General features: G+C 45.4%; 1 protein-coding gene across 4 annotated transcripts in view; it reads left to right on the plus strand.

The window, feature by feature from the left end:
• Nucleotides 1-2,522: 2,522 nt before the first annotated feature.
• TTC33 (tetratricopeptide repeat domain 33) overlaps nucleotides 2,523-16,249 on the plus strand; it is a 46,956-nt gene continuing 33,229 nt past the window's right edge. The window contains exons 1-2 of one of the 4 annotated variants that reach the window (XM_064140380.1): nucleotides 2,523-2,540; nucleotides 3,491-3,757. In XM_064140380.1, coding sequence (XP_063996450.1) covers nucleotides 3,537-3,757 — 221 coding nt within the window. In that variant the 5' untranslated portion in view covers nucleotides 2,523-2,540; nucleotides 3,491-3,536. Of the gene's footprint in view, nucleotides 2,541-2,726; nucleotides 2,743-3,445; nucleotides 3,758-16,249 lie in introns of those variants that run through there. The other 3 variants (XM_064140381.1, XM_064140382.1, XM_064140383.1) reach the window with 3 other exon arrangements.

A 16,249-nucleotide genomic window follows, 5' to 3' on the forward strand; every position in this document is an offset into this window, starting at 1 on the left:
CCATGAACTGTCTGAACCTGGCTCACTGTTTCTTGCAAGAAAAGAAGTTGAGGTGGAAGGAACACTGTATTTGGTGTGAAATCACAGAATCTCAGAATGGCCTGTGACCAGAGGGACCTCCAAAGGCCACCTAGTCCAACCCTCTCTACAGTCAGCAGGAGCAACCTCAACTGGACAGGTTGCCCAGAGCCCTGTTGAGCCTCACCATAACAATGGCAACCTGTGCCAGCGTTCCATTACCTTCATGCTAAAGAACTTGTTCCTAACATACAATCTAAATCTTAAACTCTCCTCTCATTTGAAGTCATTGCCCCTCATTCTACCACCACAGTCTCTAGCCTTCTTGTAGGCCCCCTTCAGGTTCTGGAAGACTGCTATTAGGTCTCCCTGGAGCCTTCTCCAGGTTGAACAACTCCAGCTCCCTCTGCCTGTCGTTGTAGCAGAAGTGCTTTAACCCCCTGGTCATTTTCATGGCCCTCCCCTGGACCTGCTCCATCAGGTCCATGGCCTTCCTCTAGTGAGGGCTCCAGACCTGGACACATTACTTAAGGTCTCTCCAGGGCAAAGGGGCAGAATCAACTCTGGATGTGCTGGCAACGTATCTTTTGATACAGCTCAAGATGTGACTTGCTCTCTGGGCTGCAAGTGCACACTGTTTGCTTATTTCCAGCTTCTCATCCGTCAGTATCCCCAACAGAAACATCCAGGTTAGAAAAGCCCCTCAGGATCACCAAGTCCAACCTAGACCCCTACTCTACAAGGTTCACCTTAAACCATCTCCCTGAGCACCACATACAAATGACCCTTAAACACATCCAGGGTGGGTGACTCTACCACCTCCCTGGGCAGCTCATTCCAGTCCCTGACCACTCTGTGAAAAACTTTGTCCTAATGTCCAATCTAAACCTCCCCAGCCTCAGTTTGAGGCCATTCCCCCTTGTTATGTCTCCAGTTACCTGTGAGACCAGCAGCAGCCTCTCCACAATGTCTCTTCAGGTAGTTGTAGACAGCAATGAGGTCTCCTCTTTTTATGCTAACCATTCCCAGCTCACTCAGTCTCTCCTCATAAGATTTATTTTCCAGACCCCTCCCCAGCTTTGTTGCCCTCCTCTGGGCCCATTCCAGTACCTCCACATCTCTGTTGTAATGCAGTGCCCAAAACTTAACACAATACTTGAAGTGTGGCCTCACCAAAGCTGAGTTCAAGGGGACAATCACCTCCCTACTCCTGCTGCTCACAGCGTTTTTAATTCCAGCCGAGATGTCCCTTGGCCTTGGCTGCCTGGGCACACTGCAGGCCCAAATTCAGCTCCTGTCTATTACAACCCCCAGACCTCTTTCTGCCAGTAGCTCTCCAGCCACACTGCCCCAAGTCTGTAGTGTTGTTTGGGGTTGTTATGACAGGACCTACCTGGCATTTGGCTTTGTTGAAACTCATCCCATTAATGTTAGCCCATTGATCCAGCTTATCCAAGTCCCTCTGATGAGCCACTCTACCCTCATGCAAATCAATGCTGCCACCTAATTTGGTGTCACCTGCAAACTTACTGCTGATACTCTCTGCACCTGAATCAAGGTCATCAATAAAGATGTCAAACAGAAGCGTTCCCAACACAGATCTCTGAGGAACACCACTAGTGCCTGGCTGCCAAATGGATTTAATTCCATTGATCACTACTCTCTGGGCCCTCCTCTTCAGCCAGTGCTTTATCCCGGAGATAGTCCTTTTCCCCAGGTCTGCTGTCACCTTAATCCCAAGTCTGCATTGATGCTGAGGACTGTTCCCTTCTGTCCTGTTCTGGTGTCACTTGCCTTATTTTGCATCTTCCACATTGCTCTTTTCAGGCACTGTAGATGGTTCGTTTGCCCCTGTGACTAGGGAGCAATTTTAAGCTGTAGCCTATCAAATTTTTCTCCCCTTTGGGGAAAATACTCTTCTTTAAAGCCACGGTCATTTCTCCTCGTGGTACTTGCTGCCTGAGGGCTAGAGCAGTCGGTACCGTCGAGTGGTTTCGGACACACGGGTGCTGTTCCTGTCTCCCCTCGCCTGTTCTGCTGGGTTACTTGGGCACCACTGAAGTGGGTAAAAACGGCGGCGTGTGTGTTGCCGCCCCGTGGTCCCTCTGCGGGGACTGCGGGGTGCGCTGAGCTGATGCTGTTGAAATCCTCCGTTCCGCAGGGAACAGCGCAGCCGTGGCCGCATGTCTCCCGGTGGGCACATCAAAGCGGGATTCCACCGGCACTCACCCACACCCTGGCGGCCTCGCAGCCCGGCCGGATCCGGGGCCTGCGGGGTGAGGGCCATTGCCGGCAGAACCACAGCTCGGGGTCTGTTCCGTGGGACCGGTCCCGGGCGCGGCGAGCGGCGGTAGTCTCTGCTGGTTCCCTTCCTTTCCCCAGCTCTTTCCCTTTTCCCCTTCTCCATCCCCTCACGTCTCCGCTCGGCGGCTGCCACACGTCCTTCCGCTTCCTGCCGGCTGGGGGTCAGGGGGCGCAGGGTCCTCCTAGCCAGAGGAGAGGCTGCCGGAGGAGAGCGGCAGGTAGTGGCTGTTTGCTTGGGGAACCGCGGGGGAATGCGGCGCGGTGCTGGGGCCTTCTCCGCGGCAAGGCTGGAGGAGGACGGGGCTCAGCCGGCTGAGGGCACGGCGTCCCTCAGCCCTCCTCGGCTCCTGCCGCCTCCATGTCGGTTGTGCTAGGCCTCGCTCCCGGGCGGGCTGAGCAGTGCGCCGTGCCCCGCCGAAGGTGCCCGTCCCGGGGGCGCTTTGCCGGCTGAGAAGCGGCCCTGCCGAGGAGCTTGCGGGCAGGCGGCCAGGCCGCGGGCACAGAGGGCTGTGTGGCGGGAGGGCTGCACGCCCCGCGCAGCTCGCCGCGGTCCCTGCTAGTGGCCACCGCCGACCTATACCGGTGGTTTTGTCTGGTCTCTGGTGTGTGGGCCTCAGACATTTTAAGGCTTTATGGTGAAAAGAGGCTGTAGCCAGGTGGGGGTCGGTCCCATCTTCCAGACAACCAACAACAGAACAAGGGGACACAGTCTCAAGTTGTGCCAGGGCAGGTCTAGGCTGGATGTTAGGAGGAAGTTGTTGGCAGAGAGAGTGATTGGCATTGGAATGGGCTGCCCAGGGAGGTGGTGGAGTCTCTGTGCCTGGAGGTATTGAAGCAAAGCCTGGATGAGGCACTTAGTGCCATGGACTAGTTGATTGGACAGGGCTGGGTGCTAGGTTGGACTGGATGAGCATGGAGGTCTCTTCTGACCTGTTTGATTCTATCATTCAGAGTTCTTTTCCCTTTCCCCTTTTTCCTTCTTTTTCTTTCTTCCTCCCCCCCCCCCCCCCCCCCCCCCGCCTTCGAGAACAGCTTCAGACTGGACTCAAAATGGCAATTGCCCCACAAACATCTGCTGAAGCCGGCGGACAGTATTTGTGTGGGAGGAGAGGCAGTCTGCTCCGTGTCACTGCTTTAGAAATGTCTTTTTTCTTTGTTCACTACACAGCTAAATTACCTGCCTCCTGAAAACACCTTTTTCTCTAGTTCTCCAAATGGCTTCTTTTGGATGGAAGAGAAAGATTGGTGAGAAAGTGTCAAAAGCTACTTCTCAGCAATTCGAAGCAGAAGCTGCAGATGACAAGGATCTGGCTGATGATGATGATGCGAACTGGGTGCATGCAACTAAGAGAAGAAAGGAAATTCTCTTAGAAGACTGTGTAAAGAAAAGTAAGGAGCTGAAGGATGAAGGTGCAAATTTAGCTGAAAATAGGAGGTATGAATGCTATCTTACTCTTTTTTTTCACTGACTGAATAACTGCTGAATGATGTTTTAATCCCTTCTTCAAAGACTAGGTAATTTAAATAGCAGCTGCATTTGCATATTTTTAAAAAAATAATTTCTATAATGCTTTAATTAGTGGTACTAAGTAGTTATTTGCTTTGGTGATGCTGGCAGCTGTGAAATGTGATCTGTATTCCAGCTCCCTTTTCTGTGTTCACATAATATAGAAATGACAGAAGGAGGTACATGGGAGACTAATTGGTTTCAGAAGGTAAATAACATTCACCGAGGCAAGCCACACACAAAGTAATTATTTTGCTACTCTGGTAGACTTTCTCCTCTCTTGTAAATGTGTCTTTTATTAACAGTAAGATTATTTGTATGTGTACAGCGCCTGTGCAAATGCTGCAAGGCAGCTAATGGAATGCTGATCCCTCTAATGCTTTTGGAAAGTCACGTTTAGAGATCTGCTCTGAAGATACTGGAATGTGTCCAGAGAAGGGTGACAAAGCTGGTGAGAGGCCTGGAACACAGCCCTGTGTGGAGAGGCTGAGGGAACTAGGGTTGTTTAGCCTGGAGAAGAGGAGGCTCAGGGGTGACCTCATTGCTGTCTACAACTACCTGAAAGGAGACAGTAGCCAGGTGGGGGTTGGTCTCTTCTGCCAGGCAATCAGCAACAGAACAAGGGGACACAGTCTCAATTTGTGCCAGGGCAGGTCTAGGCTGGATGTTAGGAGGAAGTTCTTCACAGGGTGAGTGATTTGCCATTGGGCCATTGGAATGGGCTGCCCAGGAAGGTGGTGGAGTCTCTGTGCCTGGAGGTGTTGAAGCAAAGCCTGGATGAGGCACTTAGTGCCATGGACTAGTTGATTGGACAGGGCTGGGTGCTAGGTTGGACTGGATGATGTTGGAGGTCTCTTCTAACCTGGTTGGTTCTATGATTCTATTATGCAAAGTGCAATATAACTTGAACAGCACCAAATATTGTATTGTATATGTGATTTAGGGCAGGGAGATACAGACTGCTGGTTTGTTGTTTTTGAGCAGCAGGTAGTTTTTTATGCTTTTAGTGTCTTGAGTTGGTTTTAAGAGATTGAGCTTTCATTTTTCTGTCAGTCAGACAACAGTGCAGAACCTTAACCCGTCCATAAATGGCAGCATAAGAGTTTTTAATGAGTTTAATGAGAACCGGGTCTCATTGGAGGTGCTGTCTAAGAGCTACTGAGATAAACTGCATGAGAAACAATATGAAATGCAGCTATTGAGAGGCTTATCTTGGGTGCATTAAGAAGAGCGTTTCCAGTACGTTGGGAGAGGTTCTCCTTCCCCTCTACTCAGCTCCAGTTAGACCACATCTGGAATACTGTGTACAGTTTTGGGTTCTTCGTTTCAAGAGGGACAGGGAACTACTGGAGTGAGTTCAGCAGAGGACTATGAAGATTGTTAAGGGATGGGTGCATCTCTCATAAGAGGAAAGACTGAGAGAGCAGGAGCTATTTAATCTGGAGAGGAGAAGGCTGAGAGGAGACCTTCTCAGTGTCTGCAAATACCTAGAGGATGGCTGTCAGCAGGATGGAAACAGTCTCATGAGCACCCAGTGGTACAGCGAGGAGCAAGGGGCATGAACTCAATCACAGGAAATTCTGTATCAACATGAGAAAAATACCTTTTACTGTGAGTGTGACAGAACAATGGAATAGGCTGCCCAGAGAGGCTGTGGGGTCTCCTTCTCCAGAGATCTTCAAAATCCAGGCGGATTCATTCCTGTGTGAGCTGCCCTATGTGATCTTGCTTTGCAGAGGGGTTGGATTCCATGACCTCCAGAGGTCCTTTCCAATCCCTACCATCCTCTGATTTTATGATTCATCAGTTACTTGCACACTGTACTGTTAGAGCAGTTATGTAATATGGTGAGGTTAGGGTATGTAAGTTTCAGACAGATACTCCTGGAAAAAAAGAAGTCAAATAGAAACTCTGACTGAATTTCATCTGGAATCTATTACACAGGAGGAATAGTTGACACACTACTATAGGGAGCTTCAGGAATGGAGTATTGATTCTCTCCAGTGGAAAATAGTTGCTGTAATTGTTTCAAACTTACACAGCCTACTTCTAGAATATACATTTGTACAATGCAAGGAGACTCAGGTAAATAATTAAATGGTGAGTGTAGATTGTATCCTGAAATATCAAAGCATAATGACAGGAAAAAAAAGTTTGAGGTGGATTGTGTAGTATATAGGTAACAGGATAGTATCCTCACTGCAAAAACTCAAGCAAAGACTGAGCACTGAAGAGTAACTAAGGTGATATCTCAGCTGGCATTACTTGTGGAGTAGTGAGAAAGAGATCCTGAAAAAGAACAGAGTTGGGAAGAAACGAGAGAATAAAGCAAGGAAGAGAAAGTCACTTTCTGTGTAGAAGTTAATCTGTACAGCAAAATTAATGTGGTGAATTTTATAAGGAAATCCACTATTATCTAGAGAGAGTAGTGGTTGCCACCTTTCTACTTTGTTAGTCCAATAGCTTATTTTTCTGGGAAGTGAAGGCAATGATGATGTTACACCTCCAGAAAGGTTGTACTAGTTTCTGTGTGCAGTAAGTGTTTCTGTGGGTAAGCAAGATCTCCTTGATTTGTGCTTGTAAAGCTAATCTGTGGTGGTGGCCAAATGCCCACCAAAGCTGCTCTATCCCTCTCCCTCTTAAATAGACAGGGGAAAGGGGAAAATATAACAAAAGCCGCTCACAAGATATAAGCAATTTAATAATGACAACAAGCAAAGCAATAGGTGGCGTGGAAGCAGAAGCAGAGAGAGCGAGCTGTTAATCTGTACTTCCCATCAGCAGGACCGTGTTTGGTCTCAGGAAGCAGGGCTCTGTGCTTGGTAGTTACCTTCAGAGAGCAGACATCATGGACGAATCTTCCCAGACTTCCTTCTTTCACTTCGTTTTTATATCTGAGCTGATGTCATACATCATGAAATAACCCTTTGGCCAGTCTGGATCAGCTGGTTCAGCTGTGTCCTCTCAGCATCTTGAGGTAGGGAGATGTTGGGAAAAAGCCCATCCTGAGTGGTACTCAGCTTAGCAGCAGCTACAGCACTGGTGTGTTATCAGTGCTCAGCTACAGCACTACAAAACACAGCATTGGAAAGATATTTTGAGGAGAATTAACCCCAGCTCAGCCCAGTTCAAACCTACTACAAAGTCTCAGTGCTTCTTGAGGGAAGAAATGATGAACGGGCTTGTTAAAGATCTGAATATATACAGCCTAGTTTCCTTGCCTACTGGCAAGCTCAGAAGTAGCATCAGTGAATTATTTTGGAGGAGGTGACAACCCTTTGTAGGTTTTCAGCTTTTGTATTTGCTAAAGTATGCATGAACCTGAGAGCTCATGCAGAGAGAGAACAGAACAAACTGGGGCTTAGACACATGGAGAAGAAAAGGGACACTGAAGGGAACAGCTTCTGATCCAGAATTTAATCTTCTTGTGGGATAGGAAGAAAGATGGGTACACTACCAGAAAAAAAGTGTTGAAGTAGGTTGATTATCCTGGTGGGCCTGTTATTGTGGAACACATGCTTTAGGAAATTGTGACCAATCAATCTGAGCAGTAGACAGTTCTCAAGGTGACTTGTGAATCAGTGATGTTGCTTTTGGAACAGAAAGAAATGGCAGATAGGTGGAAGAAATGTTGTTTGCATACTATTGTGATGTGCGTGGGAAGCAATTAAACATTTGCAAGCATACAAGTAGGCCCTCATTAAACAGTATCATCTGTTGGTGGAGAAATGGAGAATACTTCAGGGGGAAAATCAGTTTTGCTTTCTATGAAACTTACAATGCTAGTGGATTATTCAGCTTCAGCAACAGTTTGGACGTGCCTGTGTGCGCTAGAATTAATACCCACAGAAATCAAAAGCCATAATCTGTGTCAGGGGGTTGTGTTTGTAGATGTGTGTTTTTTTTGGGGGGTGTGTGTGGTTTTTTCCTCATTTGTTTTTTGTGTTGATAGTCCTGTACTGTTTTAAATCCAGCATAATCCGAAATGAGAGAAGTTTGTATGCTCAGACCCAGTATTTTGAGCACAGTGGTTTGCAGTGGTAGTGTATTTTGAATGGTAGATAGGCGGTCTTTGGCTGTAGACACAAGCTTAAGAAAAGCTTTAGGTGACGTTAATCAGTGCAGTGGGTAATGTAAACATATAGCATGCAGAGAGGTAGCAGCAAGGAGAAGAAAAAATTATTTTTAGACTAGTGTCCTCAATGTGGTTGAGTTGCATATTGGTGTAGGCAGTTTTTTTTTCTCTGCTGTTTTCAAACTATGAAGAGGTAGTCCAGTAGGTGGAGGTAGAGTTCTTCTCAGTGTACCCTGAAGATCTGCCAGAAACCCTCCTCTAAATACTTAGAATCATAGAATCATAAAATCAGTCAGGTTGGAAGAGACCTCCAAGGTCATCCAGTCCAACCTAGCACCCAGCCCTGTCCAGTCACCTAGACCATGGCACTAAGTGCCTCATCCAGGCTTTGCTTCAGCACCTCCAGGGACGATGACTCCACCTCCCTGGGCAGCCCATTCCAATGCCAATCACTCTCTCTGTGAAGAACTTCTAACATCCTGCCTATGCCTCCCCTGGCACAACTTGAGACTGTGTCCACTTGTTCAATTGCTGATTGCCTGGAAGAAGAGACCAACCCCACCTGGCTACAGCCTCCCTTCAGGTAGTTGTAGACAGCAGATCACCCCTGAGCCTTCTCTTTTCCAGACTAAGCAAATAAATTTGTATTTTATTTTTAGTAAATGAAAGTTAGTACTGACCTGGGTTCTGTTTGCAAATTCATCTGTATTGCTCTAAAAAAAAAAATCTCAACCTCTAAGTTGATACTGGTTTGGGAAGATCATGTTTCACGTTTTCAACTGCAACACTTACGTTTTGTCTGGCTTTATAGAGATTGACTTATGTGGAAATAAATAATTCTATCACTTTGTCCCTTGATGTGTAAATTGAACTGATTGGTAAGGTTTTATTCTTTCTTTCATTTAGGTTTTGCAAGAGCAGATTAAATAAGGACATGTCAAAGTGCCATGCTGAGAGTAGCTAAGAAGTCAATTTTCACAGAACAGTTTATTTTTCTAGAGGAATTAATCTTTGAGAATTACTTAGTTTCATTTTCTCATCTGTTTGAAATGAAAAAATAATTTTTGTGAATCGTAGAATCATAGAATCAGCCAGGTTGGAAGAGATCTCCAAGATCATCCACTCCAATCTATAACCCAGCCCTATCCAATCAGCTAGACCACAGCACTAAGTGCCTCATCCAGGCTTTTCTTGAACACCTCTAGGCACGGTGTCTCCACCACCTCCCTGGGCAGCCCATTCCAATGCCAATCACTCTCTCTGCCTACAACTTCCTCCTAACATCCAGCCTATACTCTCCCCGGCACAACTTGAGACTGTGTCCCCTTGTTCTGTTGCTGGTTGCCTGGGAGAAGAGCCCAACCCCACCTGGCTACAACCTCCCTTCAGGTAGTGAAGTGCAACTTACTCAACATCTTAGCAGCTGAGACTTTTTTCTGATGATGCTAATATGCAGTATCATGTTGATGTGTGTGGTTTTGCGATTCCTTAGCAGTATCAGCTGTAATTGAGTGTGTTTTTCTCACTGAACGGTTTAAAGTGTCAGTGTCAGATGATGAGGCACACTCCTTTGAAAAGTGTTTGGTGTAGTTCAGAATTAATTGGTATTAAGGTGAAGATGCCAGCCTCTTTTCAGTGGTGCCCAGTGATAGGGCAAGGATCAGTGGGTCCAAGCCAGAACACAGGAGGTTCCACCTCAGCAGAGAGGAGACACTTCTTTATGGTGAGAGTGATACAGCACTGGAACAGGCTGCCCAGAGTGGTTGTGGAGTCTCCTCTGGAGACTTTCAAAACCCACCTGAATGCATTTCTATGTGGCCTGCCCTCAGGGATCCTGTCTTGGCTGGGTGTGATGGACTCTTGGTCTCTAGAGGACCCTTCCAATCCCTAACGCTTTATGATCAAAAAATTTTAGCAGGTAGAGCGGAAGAGTAGTGTCCATTTAAATAAAATTGAAAAGCCTTTCTGTTATGTTCTTGTAATGTTTGTTCATTTTAGCCATGTCTTCCAGGTTTAGATTATGATAAGCACTTGATTACTAATAACTAACAGTAACAATGTTGTTCTAATGAGTTACAGTGAAAGTGCTAAAGTAATAAAATTGCTTTCAGATTATCTTGATAATTTGTTTTGATGCAAGTAACATGGCAGAGATCATTGTGTTGTAATGGCTTTTCAGTTTTCAGTCAATAAATCAGATGTTACTTGCATAATACAGTGTTAATGAGGAGAAGATCATGTTCAGGAGATTCAGCAGCTGTCTTTGGCAGAAACATCTTGGCAGTTTAACACAATATGTATCATTATGGAGTAGTTTAGAAGGAGTGGGTTATATTAGGGGGAAGAGAGATGATTAAATTCTATTTTCATATTATCTCCTTCAGCCTTAAGAATAGTTCATCCTGATGAGGAGGAATTATGACATTGTAGTATGCACCTGTAGTTGAATGTATGTGTATTTATATAGGTGTGTATATGTGAATAGAAGCAGAAAGAATATTCATGGAACAACTGCAGACTGCAGAGCTGTTTATATAGACATATATTTATACTTTCCTTAAGCAGAAGACATAATTTAATTGGTGCCTTTATATGTTTATATACTGATATTTTATATACTGGTGCCCGTCTTATTTGGGACTTGGACAGACTGGAGTGGTGGGCACAAGCCAACCTCATGAAGTTCAACAAGAACCAAGTGCAAGGTCCTGCATCTGGATCAATGTGCAATCCCATGCACAAGTACAGGCTGGGCAGTGACTGGCTGGAGAGCAGCCCTGAGGACAGGGACGAAAAGCTCAACGTGAGCCAGCAGTGTGCACTTGCAACCTGGAGGGTCAACCAGATCTTGGGTTTTATCAGGAGAAGCATGGCCAGGAGGTTAAGGGAGGTGATTCTTCCCCTCTACTGCGCTCTGGTGAGACCCCCACATGGAGTACTGCATCCAGTTCTGGAGCCCCTATGACAAGAAGGATGTGGACTTACTGGAGTGTGTCCAGAGAAGGTCCATGAGGATGATCAGAGGGCTGTAGCAGACTGAAAGAGTTGGGGCTGTTCAATCTGGAGAAGAGGAGGCTCCAAGGTGACCTTCTTGTGGCCTTCCAGTATCTGAAGGGGGCCTACAGGAAGGCAGGACTAGGGGGAATGGAGTGAAGCTGGAGATGAGGAGATGCAGAGTGAACATGAGGAGGAAGTTGTTCATCATGACAGTGATGAGAGCCTGGAATGGGTTGCCCAGGGAGGTGGTTGAGGCCCTGTCCCTGGAGGTGTTTAAGGCCAGGCTGGTTGAGGCTCTGGCCAGCCTGGTCTAGGGTAGGGTGTCCCTGCCCGTGTCAGGGGAGTTGGAACTAGATGATCCTTGTGGTCTCTTCCAATCCTGACTGATTCTGTGATTCTATATCATCTTTATATAACTTTAGGCACTTACAGAACCAGCCAAGATGTGAGTCTGAATTTCTTCAAGATCTCTTTGAAATGTAAGGACAAAGGGAAATCACAGTAATTTATTTGAGAGCTTAAAGGAGTTTGGAGGTTCTTGATGCTCACTGTTAATCCTGTGTGCATATTATATAACCTGTACCAGGACTACTTTTATTCCATTTGCCTTACTTGACAGAATAGCTATGGACTATCTGGCAGGGGCATGCCAAGGACCACTTTGTAAGCCTGTGAGTAGCACTGTTCAAGACATTCCCTGACACAGAGTATGCTAGCGCAGATGCAGCCTATGTGGCAGTAGGTCACTGAAGTCTTCCTGTAAATCCCTCAGGTTCAGTACTTAAATTTATGTGGGATAAGTTAAGTCTATCTGCTAATACCTGTTTGGAGATGAACGATAATCATAGAATCAACCAGGTTGGAAGAGACCTCCAAGATCATCCAGTCCAACCTATGTGTTAAACTGTTTTAGGATTCGAGATTAGAGAATTTGTTCCTTTTGTGCCTGAAATATGGTTTACATATTGTAAGGGAAAAATCTGTTGTATTCACTGCACCTATGCTCTGCAGTGTTGTTTTTGTTTTAAATGAACTCTTTGAAAATGTATCTGTTATATTTAAGTACACAAGAGTATGTTACTGGAGTTGTATAAGAATGAAGATATTTTTTCCCTAAGTAAAAGTTAATCATCATATTTTAATTGTTTTTATATATTAGTATGTTTACGTAGAGGAGTCATGCTTGACAGTTAGCTTTCTTCTATCATAGGCTTAGCAGTAGTGGTGGAACTACGAGCTCTAGGGGCGCAGTTGGACTTGGTGATCTTAAAGGTATCTTCTGTGATTCTAATGCATGCAAAACTACTACAGAATAATATTTGACTCTGATTTTTACATTTAATTTTTAAAAATGGGTTTCCTTCTTAATCAGCAGGGCAGAAATTGATAGTTTCTGAATTTTCACATTGCTAACTGCTTCTGTTGCTTCTGTTTAATTCCTAGCACTACTTTCTCCTTGCAGCTTATGTTTTATAACCAAGTAGAATGTTTCCATCTAATCTCAAACTTTGTATTACTACTTAGGACCTATAAGGAGCTAAATAACATAATGGACTGTAAAGAAATGACATAAATTGTTGCTGGTTTTGTTGTCATTTTTGTTACCTGTTATATTTAACTTCTGACAGTCTTCATAGATGTGCTTGAAAAACTAGTGAAAAATGTATGAAAATCCACATGCTGGCATATTTTTCAGCCTTATGAATTGTACATAAGTGGAATTATTGATTCTTTTTACCTTTGTTTTAATTTTCTTTTTTTTGATAGTGTGACTTTCTTGGAGTCTGATCTGTGGATGCTGTGCAGCCCTTGAGATTTTTTTTTTTCGGCAACACTTAGAATCATAGAATCATAGAATCACCCAGGTTGGAAGAGACCTCCAAGATCATCCAGTCCAACCTAGCACCCTGCCCTATCCAATCAACTAGACCATGGCACTAAGTGCCTCATCCAGTCTTTTCTTGAAGACCCCTAGGGACGGTGCCTCCACCACCTCCCTGGGCAGCCCATTCCAATGGGAAATCACTCTCTCTGTGAAGAACTTCTTCCTAATATCCAGCCTATACCTATCCTGGCACAAGTTGAGACTGTGTCCCCTTGTTCTATTGCTGGTTGCCTGGGAGAAGAGGCCACCCCCCACCTGGCTACAATGCCCCTTCAGGTAGTTGTAGGCAGTAAAACCTTAGAACATTTTGCTGCATATGGGGGATAATAAGTGCATATAGCAGAGTGCACCTTGTGCATTTCCATTTCCTTTTAAGTCTTGTGTTGAGATTAAGTTCTCCATTGTGAGTTTCTCACAACTGGCTTCTCTGTTTTCAGAGTTGATCCTTGAAAGTATCTTAATTCCCTTTATCTTGCTACACACTACCATTACAAATTGTCTGGGACAGGAACCATCTCTTCAAGTGGTAGACAAAGTGGCAGCAAAACAAGTGCTGGCAGCTGCCATCCTGCAGCAACTAGTTCCTGCCAGCAAGTCTGTGCTGGTATCTACCAGAGATTCATGTAAATAGTACCAAAGTCTTATCTAGCAAGTTAAAGACTGTGTTTCTGACTTAAGCTAAGAGATTTTTTTCTAACCCAGTTAGACATTGTAATAATGCAATCCTTAGGTGCAGTGAGTTGTATTATTTATATTGTCTATATACCTAGCATATAAAGAAGCAAAATCTAGTAATTTGCATTAATAATTTAAGCAGTTTCAGCAGAGCAATAACAGCCTGAGGCCTTTTCCACATCCCTTGACTGACAGACACTGGCAAATGTTACTCTACTGAAGCATTGCTGTCACAGTGATCTCTTTGGTCTCTTCCAACTCCTGACATCCGGTGATCTTGTGGTTTCCTGTACTCTGGATACCATAAAATATTGCACATAATTTTTTGGAAGGTACACTTCTATGGTGTAGTTTATGGCTCCAGATCTACTGTTAAACAAACCTAGTTGCTTTTACTTGAATAATTAAAGCCTTACTGTAGAAATCATCCTCTCATAATGTTTCTCTTAACAGTGGAAACTGCAGGCTAACAATGCAATTTCCCAGTTGCTCTAAAGCCTAGCTGTTGTTGTTGACAAAGATAACATTCCTCTCCACACCCTTGGCTCTAGCTATCTTTATGTTCATGGAGTTTAGTTTTGAAACAATTCAAGCTCCCTTGGACAATTCTGTAGACAGGTTCAAGGATTTTTCAGAATTGATGTAGTTTATCAATTTTAATATTCAGGAGTCTCACTACTGGCCACAATTTTAATAATGGGCTCTTTGCAGTGGTCATAAAAACGTTTCACAGATGAGAACAGAGGATCTAGGACACTTAAGAAATAGCTAACAATCATACAAACTTTAAACCATTAGAACTTAAAGTTCTTGCCATCAGTTATACCACTTGCCCACTGAAAGGACTTGAGAAGCTCCTTTCTGCTTAAGGGAGAAGTAATTTGGATTCAATTATAAAGAGGCTTCAAGTATTTACTAACAAAATCTCCAGATTCCTGATGCTAACTGCAGTTTCCCAGCAGTACTCAAATACTTGCAGGGAGTTCTGTCAATGTCTTGATAGCTGTTGATCTTCTCAATCTTTAACAAGCATGCTGGGAGAGAGGCAGACAATCTCTGACCTGATCCTGATTCCTCTTCTGTGTCCCTTCCAGGGCTCCCAGTCTCAGCAGAAGACCTGCAGGTGTGCAGGCTTGGCACAGAGGCTTGCTCAGGTGCAGTCAGGCACAGTGTCGCACTGGCTAAGCAAACCTATTTTGTGAGGGCACTTAATGCCAATCTTCTGGTGAACTGAGACAAGGCAGTTTCTTGGTAGACAGACCCAAAGTATCAGGGCTTGTTATTATGTATCAGGGCTAGCTTACAGCTTAGCAGGTCATGGCAGCATGCAAGGGCAGTGAGGCATAAGCACAGTTATGGCAGAGCAGGTTGTGTTTACTTGCACGTCTCTTTTTATCAATGCAGGCTGAGACTAATGGGTCTTTGGCCACAGATCAGCCAGTCAGAATGGCACTTTGCTAAACTTAACCATATTAGGTAAAGTCAGGGCTTGCTTTTACCTTTTAGGGCAGAACACAGACAAGTGTATAAACACATGAGCGTACCCTGTTTGCAGGTTTGGAAGGAGAGAAGGAGACTTGAAGATGTCAGGCCTTTTGTCCTCCTTTTCCATGGTTGCTGCCCCCATCAGCAGAAGGAGGGAGAGCAGAAAACATGTCTGGGCAAGCCAGGACATGTTCAGGCCTATTTTGGACTTTCACAACAAATTCCCATTGAACACTATGTGTACAGTCTAAAATTAAGATGTACTGAATTTAATGGGTCAAAACTATCTGTCAGCATTTTATTTCAGGAGTTTTCTAGAACGATCCTGTTCAATATCTTTATTGATGATCTGGACCAGGAGATTGAGTCCAGCATCAGTAAGTTTGCAGATGACACCAAGCTAGGAGCAGGTGTGGATCTGTTGGAGGGTAGGAGAGCCCTGCAGAGGGTCCTGGACAGGCTGGATGGGTGGGCAGAGGCCAATGGGATGAGATTTAGCAAGGCCAAGTTCAGAGTTCTGCACTTTGGCCACAACAACCCCAAGCAGCACTACAGGCTGGACACAGAGTGTCTGGATAGCAGGCAGGAGGAAAGGGACCTGGGGGTACTGCTAGATAGTAGGCTGAAGATGAGGCAGCAGTGTGCCTAGGTGGCCAAGAGAGCCAATGGCATCCTGGCCTGGATCAGGAACAGTGTGGCCAGTAGGACAAGGGAGGTTATTCTTCCCCTGTACTCAGCATTGGTCAGACCACAGATTGAGTGCTGTGTCCAGTTCTGGGCCCCTCAATTCAAGAGAGATGTTGAGGTGCTGGAAGGTGTCCAGAGAAGGGCAACAAAGCTGGTGAGGGGCCTGGAGCACAGCCCTGTGAAGGAGAGGCTGAGGGAGCTGGGGGTGTTTAGCCTGGAGAAGAGGAGGTTCAGGGCAGGCCTCATTGCTGTCAACAACTACCTGAAGGGAGGCTGTAGCCAGGTGGGGGTTCATCTCTTCTCTCAGGCAATCAGCAACAGAACAAGAGGACACAGTCTCAAGTTGTGCTGGGGGAGGTCTAGGCTGGATGTTAGGAGGAAGTTGTTGCCAGAGAGAGTGATTGGCATTGGAATGGGCTGCCCATGGAGGCGGTGGAGTCACTGTGCCTGGAGGTACTCAAGAAAAGCCTGGATGAGGCACTTAGTGCCATGAGACCATGATTTGGCTATGGCTGGCTTATAGATTGGAGTGGATGATCTTGGAGGTCTCTTCCAGCGTGGTTCATTCTATGATTCTATGACAATCCCAGAAATTTAATTTTCATAAAGAGCCTGA

This window comes from Pogoniulus pusillus, chromosome Z, assembly GCF_015220805.1.
Source record: "Pogoniulus pusillus isolate bPogPus1 chromosome Z, bPogPus1.pri, whole genome shotgun sequence".
Lineage (NCBI taxonomy): Eukaryota > Metazoa > Chordata > Aves > Piciformes > Lybiidae > Pogoniulus > Pogoniulus pusillus.